The sequence below is a fragment of the Acanthaster planci genome, linkage group LG09 (assembly GCF_054643075.1).
Source record: "Acanthaster planci isolate LZ-2023a linkage group LG09, COTS_SCS, whole genome shotgun sequence".
Classification (NCBI taxonomy): Eukaryota; Metazoa; Echinodermata; class Asteroidea; order Valvatida; family Acanthasteridae; genus Acanthaster; species Acanthaster planci.
In genome coordinates this window covers 9,473,100-9,491,404 of record NC_141785.1, presented here as the reverse complement: position 1 = coordinate 9,491,404, position 18,305 = coordinate 9,473,100, and the positions used below count along the sequence as shown (strand labels likewise).

The 18,305-nt window shown below is 40.1% G+C and overlaps 1 protein-coding gene across 6 annotated transcripts; it reads left to right on the top strand.

Moving 5' to 3' along the window:
* Window positions 1-6,357: 6,357 nt before the first annotated feature.
* On the top strand, window positions 6,358-18,103 carry LOC110987812 (uncharacterized). Of its 6 annotated transcripts, none has more exons than XM_087140647.1 (10): window positions 6,358-6,434; window positions 6,826-6,889; window positions 7,364-7,500; window positions 7,910-8,070; window positions 11,344-11,423; window positions 11,795-11,864; window positions 12,250-12,347; window positions 13,241-13,382; window positions 13,851-13,985; window positions 15,053-18,103. In XM_087140647.1, the coding sequence occupies exons 6-9, from the start codon at window positions 11,821-11,823 to the stop codon at window positions 13,936-13,938; spliced, it is 372 nt and encodes a 123-aa protein (XP_086996773.1). In that variant the 5' UTR covers window positions 6,358-6,434; window positions 6,826-6,889; window positions 7,364-7,500; window positions 7,910-8,070; window positions 11,344-11,423; window positions 11,795-11,820; the 3' UTR covers window positions 13,939-13,985; window positions 15,053-18,103. The 6 variants fall into 6 exon arrangements, with proteins under 6 accessions (XP_086996773.1, XP_086996777.1, XP_086996772.1 ...); XM_087140651.1 differs by having other exon boundaries at window positions 7,905-8,070; window positions 12,253-12,347; XM_087140646.1 differs by having other exon boundaries at window positions 7,905-8,070.
* Window positions 18,104-18,305: the final 202 nt, after the last annotated feature.

Here is an 18,305-nt window from a genome sequence, read left to right as displayed (position 1 = left end):
CAACCTAAGAATTTAATTGTGTGATTAAACATCCTTAAATATTAATATGTTGACTTATATCGCGAGAAGGTAATGTGGGTTACCGTGGAAGCCTGTACATTGTCAACATAGAGTTCAACCTTACGCTATTTGCATATACTTCAAGTTTTATTTTGTTTTATGTCTAATTTGGAAGGTGTGTGTTAATTTCCTTTACATCTGATAGTATTTGCATGATAGTTCTTAGGTTGATTTGGTGGATGGGTTGGTAGTTGGATGAGTGTGTGGGTGATTATAAGTAAGAGAGTCCTCCAAAAACCCCACAGAAAATCCGTGGTGCTGTCCACTAAACACCAGCAAGCTTTTGCGATGGAATCAAGGGAAGAAGACGTCTGATGGAATCAATGATCTTATGTTATCAAATTCATATGAAGCAAATGGTGGGACAGAGAGACTCCCTCCCGCCTTTGTGTTGGTCATTGTTATACTGGTATCTCAGGAATTCCTTTCAGAAATCTAGGGGGACGTGTTAAGTGACAGTAGGCTGGAGTGTGTATAAGAATTAGAATTGTTGTGGGTACCCCTCTGTCCCATTTTGTGTCTAGTTTAATCAAATTTGCACTAGCTTTTTTCAAGTAGTGACATTTGTTGATTTCTTCTGTTCCTACACCTTGGGACTTTACAAAATATAAAACGATAAAGCCAGCGCTGAACTTAAGGCCATCCTGGTGGTCACCAGCCTAGCACAGCTTGCATTTTTTTTTGGTAACGAAGAAGAAAAGGGAAAATATTCTATCAGCTCCTGTTTGATTCTGCATTTCGTGGGATTCGTTTCCTCATTTACGTAAAATCGCCAGGATTCCCGATTTGGTTTCATTATCCGCCACCGATCCCTACGTTCGGAGGACGTCTGCAAGACGTCGGAGAATGCGTACGTGACGGGATCCGGGAACCCGTCTAGGCTGAACCACTCAGGGGGCGCTGTTCGTAATGCAGATGTAAATTTTACACGTGTTAAGATAAGAATTTCCCTATCATATGTCCTTTGTAAAATATTATTTTTCAAAGCTGTCAGTTTACAATTAATTCGACAATTTAGAAATAAATAAATAACATATCTGGCCTAGTAGGGTTTCTAGTAAAATTTACTCGACAAATAGAGTATCGAGTGAATCGAATTCAACTGCGCAACGATTGGTTTCCGCCTCAATGATTTCAAAGAGTGAATGCGGAAGGAAACCAGTGTAACTGCATAACAATGAAATTCTCACGTGGGGTGACGGGCATTCATAAATTCGCGGGCATCGTAGAAGGAGCATCAGTTTAACTGCGCCATAGTTATACAGTCAAAGTAAGTATGCCATTTCTGAGTCTAAATTAACTGATTTTGGCCTCCATGATTAGAAGTGGTATAGTTTACTGTTTAGAGAGTAAACTTAACAAATGAAAGATGGAACACGGGCGACTTTAGCACGAAATTCAATGTCGATTGTGACCCGTTCACTTTATCGTTCCATGACCATAATATACGAAATCACTTATTTTCCCTTGCAACAGTCTACTAGGCATTTAGCAAGCGAAAACATGTCGACAACGTCAAATTTAGCAGTGAAAACATTGAAGGGTTAACTTTGAAAACATTTAGAATTTTCCGACCAGTTTTGTGAGGTTTGGTGATGGCTGGATACGGAATTTTTGAAATTCCACGTTTTCTTCCAAAGTCCTCCATAAAATGGCTCTTCAACGCTTTGTGTAATAGGAAGACTTCCCTGGGGAAACAAAGATAATTTGGGATGTATCATGGCCATACAATCTGCTTTGATGTTATATGCATTCCTTTAACATGTCTGATGTTATCTTGATTGCTTCAGACTTACAAAGACAAATGCCCTGTCAACGATAGCTAGAGCTCCATATACGGACACCACTTGACACCCTTTGACCAAAACCCTGTGAGGTTGGGCTGAAAATTTCTAATTTTTTTTATTAAGGACACAACTTATTTTTTTTCTTCCTCTTCAATTAAGCATTTCTAGATTCATGAAGGCTAATTGGTCACCGTAGGGATTAATGGTGTCCGTGCTTGGAACTCTTCCCCTATAAATTTGTATAAAGATTTCCATAAACTTTACTCTTCCTGGAAGTAGCCTCTCACAAAACCATCCGCCAATCTGCATGCGGTGGCCATTTGCACGATGCTTCGCACAGTGTTCATGCACAGCGTCACAAACATTCGGCTCCACGGAATAATGTGTGATAATTTAATTTTGATTAATGTAGTTGAATCTAAATGCGTGCAGTCTTGGCTTTAAGTATAGCATTGTGCTACCTATGTGTCTTTGTAGGGCGATGTTGAAATAAATGTGTGTGCAAATCGAATAATTACTGGGAGTGTGGCAAGGTGCGTGCTGCTATACCCCTGTAATTATTCCCTGCAATGACCTTTTAGCCATCAGAAAGCAAACGCAACAAACAGAAAAGTTCAATTTAGAAGGGAAATAGTCTAGTCGTTTACTTAGAAAAAAGAAATTTTCTCAACAGTTCCATGGGTTTGTGCACAGGGTGTCAAGTGTCAAGCACTTCCTACTGCTCCAAGGTCATATATACTTCCCCAATTATGTATGCTTTTATTTTTGTAAAAAAGGATGTAGAGCCATTTTGTGGAGGGTTTTGTAAGAAAGATCGAAAGTTTATCCTTTGCGGCAAATAAATACTTGCAGAGTCCTTAAAGTAAGGATTGAACAAAAGGAGGTGTATCATCTCCAATTCTCAAATTTATGGAGCTGTTGAGTTTTAAGATAAAAATTGGGATGTTGTGTAAAGTCCTGTTGGGGAAATGATTTAAAATTCTGTTTTTGTTATACTGTATTACAGATGATTCTTGTGCACCTTGACTTCAATTAGCGAAGGAGGCTGGAAGCAACACTCCACCTAGAGTTCACCTAGAGCCCAAGTATAGCCCACACAGAGCCCAGTGACCCCACATCGAGCTCGTACGAAGAATGTTGCGGTGAAGATGCCTGCATAATCAGACTCAATGCGACAAAATTCCACCATTTGAACTGGAAGTGAGACAGCTTACGATCAGACAATATCGTTGCACTTGCCATAATCCAGCGTAAGCCTGCCACATGGAACGAATTGAACGTGGTATTGGCTTATTTCTAAAATGCAAGCCAGTTCTGTTCTTTCTGATAAACTGACTCCTTATGCATCAATTGAGGGTCATGTCAGCAAACGGTGTTTTGAGATCATTTCCTCATAGCCATGAAAACAATCCCATTAACCACCTTCCACAAGCCATATTAACTTCAACCAACCCTCAACCACCAATACGTGTAGTAAATAACAACCCCATTAACCATAACCATTTACCATATGAACCTCAACCAACCATCAACCATTAACGGTAAATAACCCCGTTAACCATAATCATTTACCATGTAAACTTAACCACTAACCATTGACAAAAACTAACGATTCCGTTAACAGTGTAAACCTCCACTAACCCCCCACCATTAACAAACATGTAACCACAGGCCATTGCCCTTTATTAAATCATTTGCCGGTTATCCATTTCCTAATTAAAATGAGGAAATGATCTATCAACTTGCTGTAAAAGACTTTTAAAATGCAGGCAGTTTATGTACTTCACTACGCAAAATGTGCTTGTTTGTGTTCAAAAATCAACATCAAATTTGAAAAACGTCTTTAAAAATCACTATAAATGCCGTAACCGGATAGTTTTTCTAGGTAAAGATTCTTTGAGGCCCGACCTTGAATCAGTTCCAGAAGGTTCCTTGGATAAAATAAATACATAGTCTTCAACGAACGTGGGAAGTCAACATTATCTGCCGCAGAGGTCTCTGAGCCTTGACTTTGACTTTGAGAGATGAAAAGTGGACATGACACAAGCCAGTGATTGAATAGAGATAGCTGTCTTGGAGGAAACAGAACAATGTCAGGAAGAGATCTAGAGGATTCTGAATGATGTACTGGAAAGAATGGCTTATGTCTGGAATCGTCCCACTGCAGCTATTGTCGTTCAACTTGGAGGAATATCCACAGAGGTGAAAATTACTCATTACAGATATTCAGTCTTTTTATAGCACTTCACCCAGAGATTCTGTAGTTTTGAGCGTCTAAGAACTGTACCCGTAGCAACCAAACTGCTAATACCTGTAGCGACCAAAGGTGTTATGAACAAAATGCCAAACTCGTGTGTCGCACATTTTGGACACTCTGGTTCAGAGCTTCATGTGAGCTAACGTATCTCAAAAAGAAGTCGTTTGAATAAGTGCTGGTAAATTCTCCACTGATTTCTGATTTAAATAGACTTACTTTTATTATATAAATAATCAGTCACCGCTTCAATCAATCAGAATCTGTGGTAGAGGTGTTGCACAACAAATATTGACTGCTGAATTTTCTTGTGGTGCAGGAAAACGAGCCTCCTGATATGAGGTGATCCATTTAACATCGTCTTCTAAGGTCAAGCTGTCGATATCATTTGCTGACGAATGAAATAAAATACTTAAATATACCCATGCTTTCTTTAATCAATCATTTTCATTACTTCCTTGAATCGTATATAAGTTGGTTACTTTCTCATTAATGTCTGTTAATGTAAAATGAATGTTTTTTGTTTCTACAGGGACCACATTCTACTTTGACGAGTAACCTGAATCAGTGGAGGCAAAGAAACTGAAAATTTGGTACAAGGTAAGTTATCACCAAAAGACTCTGCTTGTCTAAACCAATTCGTCCATTGCGCCATTGAATGTACTTTTTTACTTTTCAATGTCTCAATGCTTGATTGACTTTGCATGATTTTGCAGGATTCATCCGATGTGGGACAAAGGGGATCGTTGGTTTAAACGGTACAACAGCAGATGGGTCATCCCAAGTAGAGACCGGGGAATTCAAGACTTGCATGTTCATAAGGTGAGGTAACCATTTCTTACAGGCGTGAACATGCACAAGAACCCCGGATCATAGCAACTAGGCCTGGTAAAGTAGCCCTTCGTTTTTTGTGTAAGCAAAGTTGAAACCTCTCTTTCAATTTTGCTTTTTGAACCATTTGGGGAGTCTGAAAGCATTGAAAGAAAGTCTCTTGAGAGCATTTTTTCTAGTATTTTCCCATATTTGGTAACAGGTCCACGGCTTTGCCAAGAGGCCATTGGCGGAAAAAATTATATGTTTTATTGAAATTGGTTTTGAAAACGTTCTGTAGAATTCAAATCGATTTTCTGATGTTTGCCAAGGCTCTGTTTTAGCAGTGAAATGGATCATTTTTAAGTCAGGTTAGTACTTTCCCAGAATGGTTCAACTACATGTTGTGATTGTGCGGGGTGGTGGTCTCTCACAGGTCATCGGCTCAAATTGAGCATTTCCTGTAAATCTGACTTTGTAAGGACTATGGGATCATCTATATCCCGATGTCCTCAAGACGGGTGATGGGATCTTCTATATCCCTACATCCCCAACGCAAGACCAGCGGGACTTTGGGATCTGCTATATCCCTATGTCCATCCGGGGGCGGATCTTGGGTGGCTATAAAACGGAGAACAACTTTGACTCGGCTCCTTGGGGAGCTTGCATGTTAAAATTATTTCAAGCTTCATATGTCATAACCTTCTCTTTGAGAGAAAAAAGAAATGGCATGATTGTCATAGCAACCGCATCAAATATCTCACTGGTGTATGAAAGAGAATTGAGAATGGGTGTTCACAGAGAAAAATGTGTAGGGTAATGTTTGGGAACTTGCCCCTGGATCCGTCCCTTCTGCAAGGCTCCATCAGCGAAGGTCATCTCTAGGGCATACGTAAATTCCTCAGGGATTTTTTGTTAGCAGTGAAATGCAACATTTCACTATAGGAATTTTTTTCCCTTTTAGCTCAGTGAGATATGTTATATCTCTCTGAGAAATGCAGAGACTATGGGATCCCCTATATCCCTATGTCGTTAGGGCTTAGGTGGGTGCGGAGATCGATATGAAATTGGAACTCGCTCCAGTTGGAGTCCTGGGGGGTTCCAATGCGAGACGTGCGAAACCTAAGGGGTTAGGCGTGAGCTCCTTGCGCGCCGTCTAGCCCTACCAGCGTTTTTGTTAGCCGCAAAAGATGCAGGTAGTTGTGTTCCTCGTGTTGAGGGCCGCGGACTTCTTCCATAGGGGCATGGCCCTGTTATCATTGATGGTTAGCAAGGGCGCTGGTACGTCCTCTCATCTCCCAGGGATGAGGGGGCGCGCGTGAGTAGGCAAGGGCACTCTCCTTCGGGAGGGCGGACCGGACAGTGGCAGATGGTGCCCCTGCGGCCACAGGGTAACACCAGTCTGTCCAGCGATGGGCCCGCTAATTGCCGAAAGCGTGCGGGGCTGGTATCCTGGGACCTTCACGTGGTGGCCCTGTTTTCACTAACCTTACCAGGATAATCATTATACTTCAGCATCAAAGGTGAGCATGTGACTACTCCTCAATGTAATTTATCGAGACAACTTTCTTTGTTCTTTTGCTTATCATCAAAAAATTGTTTAAAGTAAAACTTCATGGCAGAATTGGAATAGTTAACCCTGTGAAAGTGGCATTCGTTGCCCATCGACACACCTCAACATCACTTAATCTTTGCTTGGTTCCATCAGACTGCTGACGGTAAAGTTCTCTGCTTATTCAAAAGGTTTGAAAAAAATCAGTCTTTTTATTTAGAGAAAACCTAGAGATATGATTATTCTCAAAATATAGTGTCTACATTTTCAAATAGTCTGTGAAACCATAATCGAAATTAAGAAAGAAAATGTGCTAAAATTGAAATGCTTTTCACTCAGAAAGTTATTTTTCATTATGACAGACAATGAATAACTATGAAGTGATACACTATGGACGCAGTGATCAAATCCTCTTCCTTCGTGCTGGTATGTAATTGTATCATTGTGAATTGCAGCTATGTCACAGCAGCATCAGATGCATTGATGGCGTACTGCTCCCCCATCCCCGGAAAAAACCTAAATCATTAAGCCTCCAACTGCTCTCTGTTTGTAACGTATGCACAAATTTCCACCTACATTTCCTTAAACTTAAAGTGAAGTGGTATTCACGAGTCTTGTCTGCATTCGCAATATTTATCAAATCATTTGATCATTGTGTGCCCCGAAATAGTTGTCTTTGTGGGAGGTGAGCAATTTTACATTTGTCTTAAAATTGAACTATGATCAAAGTTTTTAATGACTTGCTAAAAAGGCAACAGAATAAATCAAAATACTTGCCCTTTCAATTACACCCTCTTTAAAAGAATTTGGTCCAATCGGACAGGTGCATTTCTTCTGAATATATGTAAGCTTTTCTTTTGTTTGTTTTTAAAATTAAGCTGTCGCTTTTTTCTTACGAAGATGGCGGAAGACTTTTGGCTTTGAGACTAGCTTCCTTGTTGGGTAAAGCGCCAAGAGGCCAGGTACATTCACTGACCGATGAGGCTCGTTATCACCATGGTAACACCAAGGCAAAGGCTTGCAGAGTGGATTCAGTGGTATGTACGTTTTATATTGCTCAAGTATTAAGGGGTTTTGGGCAGAGTGAAAACAATAAATTTCACAATCCTTGGGATTCCCTTTACCCTCAGTGGCCGCTTTTTGGATGGCTCGAGGGTCATTCTTGAAGGCACTTTGAGTTTTATCTCGTAACATGTGATAACTGTTCACGAGTTAAATCCATTCATTTAGACACGATATCAGCAAAAAGGTAGCACAAAATCAATTCTTTCTTGGACAAATTGAAATGTCAAAAAAAATCCCCCCTTAAGAAAAGGAATGAGCATACTTAATAGCTTGCAGGAGTATTGAGCCTCCTCTATACATTGAAAAGTAACTTCTTGTAGTTCCATATTGTTGTAATGAATTGTTCTTTTCATTTTTGATACATGTATCTGGTCAGTCCAGGTGCGCCAACCGAAGAAAAGGCGTGGATGCTTCGCAGTGGGTTGAGCATGTGCTGGATGATGAATATCACCGATGATGTCTCCATGGCAACACACACCAAGCAACAGCGTCTACTTTTGAGGAACGCAAGGCTGCTTGATTGCAATTCTTTGGGGAGGGCTGTGGGTCTTAATTTACTTTCTTATTCTCTGAGTAAAAAAAAATGCTGATTAGTTTTGATTATCAGGTCAATAGAGGGGGCTACTGAATTTTTTAACAAAATTGTTACATTTTCCTTGAGGGCGCCATACTCAAATTGCACCCTGTTCAATGGAACCACGGGGGCGCTGTTGCCAATAAGTTGACGTTGGCAACTACAAGCCCACAGAGGGCGCTATATAAAATTTGCCACCTCACTATTTCAGTCTATAGAGGGCGCCACTCACTTCGCCAACAGAGGGCGGTAAATATTGGTAAATGTTGTGGCGGCATGCCCAAAATGGGAAAGCGGGACACCATAAAAATTAAGGTCATCATGGTCATGAAGGCTGGAAAACATTTGTTGCCATGAAGGTATGTTAAGCCCCATAATTGTAAATCCAGAAAAAAGTTACTTACGGGATCATGCAAAGACATTCCTCTCCATGTTGTATCGTACACGTGAGATGAAGTTGCAGTTTTCTTGGACGGGTTTCGAGGTACTGTACGTGTGGCCTTACTCTTGTAGTAGTATATGTAGTACATGTATGCATGATGCAGTGACATGAAGGCCCAGCATGCATGGCCTAATCTGTTTCCTTGTGCTCTAACATAATGGTTATGGTATATGTGTAAATATATGTAGCCGACATACATGTACACGTACATGTGTATGTACGTTATCTTGTGTGACTTGCTGCAATTTTTGTTTGCACACATGTATGATGTAGGGTTGTAATGCTCAGTTCCTTGGTGCTCATTTTCAATGCGCTGCTGAACCACGTACATGTAGCTTGTCCATACATAAAGACCAGTGAAAAATCGGTGTTCATTTCTAGTTTTTCTACCATATCCCAGAATTGCGTCAAACATTTGCTTCCTCAATTGAGCATAATGAACTGCACATTCCTTTTGAAAAATCTTTGTAAGTTGGCAAAATTCATTGATTTAACTCTGTCATGTTGTAGTTCAACATTAGAGTTTCGTCTTGTTTTGTTGTAATTTTACGTGTAAATTCACCGTTTATGCTCTCTTTCTGCTCAACTTCCCAACTTCAACCAGCCGTAACTCAGGCTAGTGTCACCATTTGTTCTTCTCAAATGCAGGGTAGTTTCTTCTATTCATTAGCTAACTGACCATGTAAAAATTATTTTAATTGGCCACTTTTTCACCCTGTCTATGGAAACACAGTTTTGCTTCCAATGAAATTACAGTTTAGATTGTGGAAGTGTACGTGTGCATGGCGTACGTATACCGCACGTGCGTGCACGTGGTCGCCACGTTGCATTGAGACAGGATTTGCGAGTGCATGGGAATAATTCTGGTAGTACATGTAACACATGTAAATCCTCTTTTATGATCACTGTGCTTTTTCAACAACCATATATTCCTAAGAATCACTGCTTTTACAATGAAGTTGGAAGGAACAAAAAAAAAAGGAACATGGATTTTGAAGTCTTGTACCTGTTGCTGCATGTAACACATTGCACAATACTGTCTGCCCTGGTATTGTCCGTTTTGTCCACAGTGGGTTTGGGCCCTTTGGGCAGTTCTGTTTACACAAGGCTCAAGGCTGAAGATCAAAAGATTAGCGAACAGTAGTTTTTGGAGGAGCGCTTTCTGTATTGCAAGGAATTGATATGATCGATCAGTTTCAGTTTACTTTCTTGAATCTAGTCTTTGCTTAATTTGATTCATGCTTATGACAGTACCGTACCGATGACCCTTATTCTGCTTTTTCAATCAGATTTTCCCTTGAGAGCAACCGTGATCATAATTATTTTTATCTTTATAGTACCTCTAGAAAACAGTGTACCTTTAAGTTAGCGCTGGCCTTCAGACTATATTTTAGGAGTATAATACCCGGGACATATGTACACTAGGTAGTATTTTGAAAAATCAGAGGTGTTGCTCATCAATCGTCCATTTTTTTCCCGCACCATAGGCCACTGTGAGTTCCACATGCTTTGGTTTGACAGGTTTGGGTTGTTCAACCTGCACAGCGCATGCCGCCTGCCCTGCTGGTGTCAGTCCAGTCACACAGACATGACAGAGACTACATGTCATGCATGTACATGTAGGTTGCTCGTGTGATAAAAACAGGATTTCACCAAAAATTGTTGAACCGATCGGTCAAGCGTTTCCTAAGTGAATACCTCTCATTTTTCACTGCTAAATTAGACTTGATAAGACTTACATTGTACATGTGTGTAATTGTTTGATGCTTTCAGATGGTATACTCATAACATTAGGTCACTGCTGGGAAAAATGATCGGCATCACCATAAGAAATTTAATGCTTTCCTTTATGTACATGTTTATGTTGACTGACATTGAGGCTATCAAGTTGTCCTTCCATTGCAAAAATTGCAGCAATATTTTTTGGACATAAACTGAAAGGAAGTACAGTGTAGTCTGGAATTACAATAGTCTTTATAGAGGGCCTGTGTATGACGTCATGTTAGAGGGCATTTCTTTCTTCCTCTAGGATAGGTTCAAGTAAACCTTTTGTGCATTTATTGTCATTAAATCTAAATAGCAAAACACGTCCTCTGGGAGGGCGCTCCACACAGGCCCTCTGTAGGCCAAGTTGCTTACATTAACATTGTAGTAGAGTCCCCTAACATGGCGCGCTTGATTTTCACGTGACTTCCTCATACAGTGTTGCCAGACGTCTTGTGAAAAAAATCCTCAACTTCACACCAGCACTGTAACCTTCACGCTCGCTGTTCAACATTTGTGAACCTTTTCAGAGTGATGAAATTTTGTCCGTTGAAAATTCGAAAACGTTGGCATCTTGGAACTGGGCAAGAAGTCCACTGAATGTTGCCTTATGTGCTGCACTTGAGAACATCTCCACAAATCCCACGTAATTTAAGAAGTTTGTGGAGCTGATCAATTTCAATACATTTTTATTACCTCAATTAACATACTGACACAACAATTCTTTGGAAAATTATTTTTACATTTTTGGGGCCATTTTTAAAAGAGTCCATTTTGCCTTTTTCAGAAAAAAATCTTTAAAAATTGAGCCAAAATAAATGGAACATTGTAGTGGGTGAGTAAAATCAGGAGCTTTGAATTAGAAAAGTGGCAGTCTGAAATTTCACTCATGAAATTTGAGGTAAAAATATTACTCCTGCAAGGCACTGGATGAAAAAAATCTAACTGCGCCTGCGTTATGGGCTATGCAATAAGTGAAGGATGTTGTGTAACAACAGCAAAAGCTGAAGGATTCATTGTTTATTTTAATTGTAGGAGGAAGTCAGAGTAAGAGAAGATTATGGATCAACGAATGGCTGATGTTTGGCAGCATCACCAGAGAGAGCAGAACATGAGTAAGTTCCTTCCCAGCATCAGGTTATTCAAAGATGAGCTGGATTGAGAGCCTAAACTGTACAATGTATTCCTGCAAATTTACTTATCTTCTCCTTTTTTGTTAAATCTTAATGCCAGCCTACCCAGATCTTTCAAAATCCACCAGGAGGTTTGTGGAAGATATAGCAGGATTGAGGGAGGTAGAACCCAGCCCAGCCACTTTGATTTCACAAGAGACTTGATGCCTTTGTAGAATTTTGGAGAATGTACCATACTGGGGAGGATTTTTTAGGATTTGGGAAGATTCCCTGGAACCACAGTCTGTCTATGCTGCCCTTTTGTCTTGCTACTTGAATGATCTTTTATAATTGTTTTATCTTGACTCCACTAGCTTGGATGAGTTCAGCCACATAGAGAATGATGAAGATGACTCTGACGTTAGCCGTAGCAGAGACAATAAGGTACGTGTACCTTGGCCAGAGACTATGTGTGAAAAGGTTCTGGATAACAGAAAAAAGTAACAGTTTGATACAAAAACTTATTGTTGTGTTTTCCAGTTTCAAAATTGGACAATATAATGGAAGTGTCCAGTCAGAGAAGATATTGAACCTTTTTTATGTCAGTGGGTAATTTCTTTGTTATCAGAGGAGAGAAGAAGGAAGACGTCCAAATATTCCAAAGAAACAAAAAGAGAAAAGAAAAAGTGGAGGAAATTTATTCCTTGTTTCAGTTTCGGGTTTTTTGTTGTTAATTCACTTGTCTTGTGTTTTCGCAACTGAAATCAACTAACAGAGTCAATGATGACATACATGTATGTCTTTTTATCCCCATTTTGTTCTTCTAAAGAAGCAAGCGCAGAAGAAACGCAAATTCCAGTGAGGACTCTGGTGACAGCGACCGTGACAGTGATGAGGAACAAGAACAGTGGATGGAGAAACCAGCAGGTAGAAAAGCTGTCACTTTTCAGTCATGTTTGCCGTCTGTTCAGAAATGAATTTTGCTGGTACGTTTGGCCATGGCATTTGCCAATGTCTAAAGGTTTGGATATGCTCTTAATAAAGACAGTGGATATTTAGCCATTACCGGCAAATTTAATTAAATTGTATTTTGCCAGCTACATGTAGACAGCGCCCTCTTTGAATGAGTAAGCCTATAAAAGTGATTAAATTCACACTATATTCCCAGTTCAATTGGTGGTCGAATGGATGGCGTGCACATCTTGAGATGGCTTGATATGCTCTTATGTGGTCAATCCACAGCTGTCATCCGTTATTTTTCCCACTTTGTGAACACAAAGTCACAATGACTATGTTGGCACAGACCCAGACTAAAGATTTGTCAGGGTAAGAATTTCTTAGTCCAAAAAACCAGTTTACTGCACATGTTCCTAGTGAAATATCGTTTATTTGCCAGCAATGGCTGAATACCCACTGCCTTTTATACAAGAGCCTGTTCACTTGAAGAAATCCCAAATCACATAGCTGCCATTTTTGTGACGTACGTGAGAAGAACAGAAAGCAGTCACTTGGTACCATTTTCTGTTCATACATTTCTCGACTGATTTGAGGTAGTCCTTGACGGTTAGATACACCTTGTCCTTGGCTTTGAGATAGCCTTTGTCCAAATCCACTGGCTTAAGCTGAAAGTAGTACATTACAGCAGCTGCTCACTTGTGGCTTACCTATCGAGTTACTTCAAGCCTTAGTCATAGCTTTTGGACCTTGCCTTAAACCCACAACTCTTTTGGAGCATTTTTGAAAAAGTAGCGTTTGCCAATGCAGACTGGCATACGTGTAACTACTACCTTCTCTTTTTTTACTCTTTGAATTTTAACCAGGTGTTCAAGGGGACAGCACCATGGTTGGTCCCCCTCCTGTGGGCTCATCTTCTGGCATCACTGCCGTGATAGACTTAGGCGATAACAGCGTGGTCGGTCCCCTTCCTGTGAGCTCATCTTCTGGCATCACCACCTTGACACAGTAAGCCATCTCTCTTGTTTCTTTTTTCACTTAAGTACAGGATTAGTAATCAGGATTTTGGTGTTCACAACAGTTTACCTAATGCCCATCAGTCCCTGTACCAATGAGAACCCACCCAGCCAATTACTACGTGCACTGCGGAGTGCTTTATGCTTTCTGATATTTTGCAGTGACTATTTCTGAAACTAATGGGTGCAAGGGTGGATCCTGAGTCATGGGGGCAGTGGGGGCTTTGTTTCTTGTCCAAAAAGAGCATCAGTGTAAGATTTCAGAAATTGAAGGGAATTTGGTGGGCTTGCAAAAGTGTTTGGAAAGCCCTAAAGTTTAGCAATAGGTGCCCCCCCCCCAAGAAAGTAGCTCTGGATCTGCCCTTTAGTTGAAACCTTCAATCATTTTCTTTTGATTTAAAAAAAACAGCAAAAGGTCGAATTTACTTGACATTTTTGGTGATTTTTTTTCTGTGTTTAGATTTGGGCAGACCTCCTTGCAATCGCTGCCTACGTTGAGGCTGGCTAACTTTTCCTGCGTACGGTGCAACTGGACTGACCAGCGATGAAATCTCCAATGTTTAAGACACAGGCCTTACATTGTGAACAGTAGCAGGTAAGAGTGTCATGTGATTGATGTCGGCTTTCGGCCCGTAAACAATGAATGTAAACCTCACAAAAAAAAGGAACAACTGCTTTGGGAGACCCTCCATTTAAAGGTCAGTCCATCATTTGCCCTTTGTGGATTATGTTTCTTTGAGGCAACAAAATTACTTGAAGTCTAAAGAAGGTTGCCTGAGAATCAACTTGATGAAGTTTAATCTCAGTGAATACTATTATTCTGAGAAAAACAATGTTTTTAGGATTTCTAATTCAGCTCAAAATTTGCTGAGTCATGTTTGAATTGCGCCTGAATTCAGCATGTAGGACACGTTCTTATGTTTAGTCAAATGCAGCCTTGCAATGTCTCATGCTGAACCAATAAATTATGTCATGTAGAAACTGTGCATGCATCGTGTCACAACGCTTGCATGCGTGCTTCTAATAGCAACTATCCAAATCTTTATCACATCATTGGTAATGGCCTCCTTTCACAGTTTTCTTCAAAGTGACAGCTTGCAAGAAAAATGAATTTCACTGGGAGTTTAGCTCCATAACCATCTTTAAACAAAGTTTACTTTTCAACAATAATTTTATCCGTTACTTTTTTGGATAAATGCAAATGATGGGCTATACCTTTGATATTTAGAATCCAACAGAAATTAATCAAGTCAGATTCAACCAGTGTTTCCTTCTAGATGTTTTGAAACCTCAGTTGTTACAGTAGCCCCACTATTGATAAAGATGTGGTCATTTGAATACAAAAGGACAGAGATTCTGTTCATGAACTGATAGACCTATCCATCTTGAGCAGAAGCACCCCTTCATTGGCTGAAAAAAGCCATTTTAGTGGGGAGTTTTCATTTTGTTTGTAAGAATGCATTTGCCATGTGTGCAAATTTCATTATTTGTGAACCAGTGAAGTGCAGTTCCCACAAAAGGAGCCTGCTTTGCCAGGAAAATTGTGCCCTTTCTTAGTCCGGCTCAGACCTCATACTCATAAAGGAAGGTTAGTTTTTTTTTCTGAAACGTCTGTTTTAGTTGCAGCTAAGCTCATTCTTTTGTGCTTGATTTTTTCCCCAGACTTTGTTATACAGAAGCTGTGCATATGCCCAAGGAGGACCAGACCATGGTGCAGATTAGAAGAGCGCCCTCGCCTCCTTCAACCTTATGGAGGCAAGATGGAGGACAAGATCCTATAGGGCTTCCCTGAGATGATTCATGAGAATATCAAGGAGAGGAACTCGGATAAATGCCAGTCCTCACCTCCGTCACTGAGGAAGAGTTTCCACAGCAGGATCTCAGGCAGTGGTTCACACAGGCAAGGACAAGACTGCAGTTCCTTGCTTCAACAGTGATGTAAATCTGTGCTGGGGACTGGGGATGAATATGCTGGCTACCAAGGGACACTAGGGGGCGCTATTCATGATGTACAGTGTACACTGTGTGTACCACAAACATATAAACGCAGTCTCAAATGTGTACCCATGATTTTATAAAGTATGGGCAAACAGTGGGTGAAACAATGGATGGCAGCGTGTTCAGTGCACATTACGGGTAATGCTCTTACATTGCTTGTATTTGTTTACATACGCTCCCAAAATATGCTCCATTTTTTGCTCTTCAGCACTTGTATCTCATCTTTTCAAATGTTGCAACTGCGTCTTTGTCAATCTACATAGGCCAGATCATAGAGGATTTTTTTTGCCATCAAAAAGTGGCTTCAGATAATTTTCTGGCTGGAATTCTTCAACTTTTCATAAATCCCCTATATGAAGGGCTGAACTTGCCCATAGTTTTGATTTTAGTCGGTCATCACACTAATCACTAAATGTCAATGTAGTTTGGAATGTGATCTGGTGGTCTATGCGTTTATACGTTTGTGGTGTGCACACATGTAAATGTGTGTCTTGGACTGGGCGATGACTTACGGCCAGGGGAGGGGGGAACAGTGAATGGTACAGAACACTAGGGGGCGCTGTTTATGATACAATAGATTTTGTACACTTTCACCCCTTAATCTTACATCAAAACTGTGTGTTATCTGCTTTTTGGTGCTACTAAATACATTTTGGCTGTTGGGGAGTTTCAAAAATACCTCAAAATTTCTCTGCATTTTTGTCACTGCCACAAAATTGTGAGCAGGAGAGGATCCAATAACAGCCCCTCCCCCGATCAAAAAGTACCAGGGAATGTAAACGTGAACCCTGTTAATAAAAGCAATGTAAATACAACATTCTGCTTGTAACAAGGACATTTTGAGGTCCCAATCTCTTTGTTCTTCACTGTTTTCATTCTGATAATACAAAGTTCCTATTAATACAAAGTAATCGGCCAAGTCTGATGGACCTCTTACTCATGAAGTTGGACTGCATTCCCCCCCCTTCACAGATTTACACCCCTGCCATCCTGTAATGAAGCAAGTCTGTATGTTTGTACGTGTATATTAGTGGGAAAGGAGTTCCATGCACAGACATCATGTGACACCCTTTGTACAAACCATATCTGGCAGGGCCAAGAAATTCCAAGCAAAATGTTTCAATATTTTCCCTGCTAAATTTGAATTGTTAGGACCATATAGCCTCCCAATGGCTGATTTACATGTCCCATTGAAAGCAGAAATGAGCAGTGTCAGTGCACATGTATGGAACTCTTTGCATAATACTTTCATCGAAGTTCATGACTGAAAAGGTATTTTCCTATTTAAAATAACTGTACTTGGTCAGAGTACATTTCAACAACCATTCCAAATAATTTGATCGTGATACATTTACTCTCATATTTGGGCATATTTCTTGCTTTTAATTCATTTTTTGGGAGTCAGGTTTGCATAGCAGCTTTCCTCATCTTCCACCTCAATGGCATGGGTTCGAATCCCACCAAGGCCCACAACCTCTGAACATTGAAGATTTATTTTCCTCTTCATTGCCACTCATAGTCATCCTGCAATTAGTGCTGAATGTTCATTGGATGACCGGAAATAAAAGAATAATGATAACTTGATAACTTATTTATTCATAGCAGCCATGTACATGTAATCTTTATTGGGTGATTTTCAGTGGGCCATCATTATCAACTGTAGCCAGTGTACGGATGTATTTTGCATTTTTTGGGGGGTGGGGGCTAGTGTGAAATTTTTAGAGATGGGAAGAAAACTGCAGATAAATAATCACAGAGAAACTCAAGGAATCAAGTAGGGACTAAAAACCCAATCCACACGTCGGCTTGGGCAAGATTTGATTCTGGGTCGCTGAGGTGGAAGGCAAGGAAAGTACATGTATTACTGAGCCAACCTGTCTCCCCAAAATGAAATAAACTCATAATGTTATCACAATGCTATACTTCAAAACTGTAATTTGTCATCTCAGTGCTAAAAGGTCCTTATTGAAAAACTGCATTCAGTGGTCCTTATTGAAAGACACCATTTTAACAAGAAATTAGGCAACAAAATTTCTTGAAATTTAAATATGTTGGTCCCAAAAATACTAGTTTAATAAAAGTAAAACAAATGTTATTTGTTTCAATGCAACATTTCCTTCATGCTCAGAGTAAGACCCTAAAAGTATTTTCAAAAATTTCATTTTTGCTGTACTGACCTTTAAGCACTGACCCGACGAATTTGTACCATAAAATAGTCACGGTTTGGATAGACTACTGTCTAGGGTGATAGGAAAGTTTAAAAGTGAGCTGTGTTTTGCACATTTCAAATCTCCCCTTTTCCCATTCAGACAAAATACCAGTTTTGTACCCATCAACACTGTCTAGCTCACCCAGTGGCCGTTCCAAACCTCACTGTGATAAGTTTTTTATCACCCCTTGGAAATGGTTCTATGTGGCTTTGTATTTTCCTGGTGTTATCTCAAAAATTCTAAATCAGAAATTTGCTTGGTTTGCAAATTTTTAGCTTGCTGTGGAAACATGCCTTTTCCCTGTGTATTTATCAAATTTTACTATGTATCAGAACCTTTTCAATCATTCTGTTTTTTATGAAATAAATGTTGAAACTAACAGAACTGTTTTCTTTAATTCTATTTGTGAATGTGTAGTACATGTACTTTGCCACTTAGCACATTCCCCCAATCTCAACCATTTTACACTGCCAGAGTTACATCTGTTTCCTGTCTTTAGATTTTACACAGCAGCCCCATCCTAAGCCCTGCCAGTTTTAAACATCTTCCAAGCTCCTTATATAAAGTTTCCTCTAAGAGCCTTTTAGTCTTCATCCTCTAAGGGCTCCAATAAACCCACTAAGCAATATGGAACATTAAGAGGCTATGTCCTTCAACCCCGTGGGATCCTCAGAGCTCTAATACTGATAGTCCCAAGCCCTCGGCCA

Excerpts from the sequence above, each read along its gene's own strand:
- LOC110987812 (XM_087140647.1), top strand. The coding sequence starts at position 11,821 with ATGATGAAGATGACTCTGACGTTAGCCGTAGCAGAGACAATAAG. Across the intron at positions 11,865-12,249 it reads GCCGTAGCAGAGACAATAAG|AAGCAAGCGCAGAAGAAACG; the intron begins GTACGTGTACCT and ends GTTCTTCTAAAG. Across the intron at positions 12,348-13,240 it reads GTGGATGGAGAAACCAGCAG|GTGTTCAAGGGGACAGCACC; the intron begins GTAGAAAAGCTG and ends AATTTTAACCAG.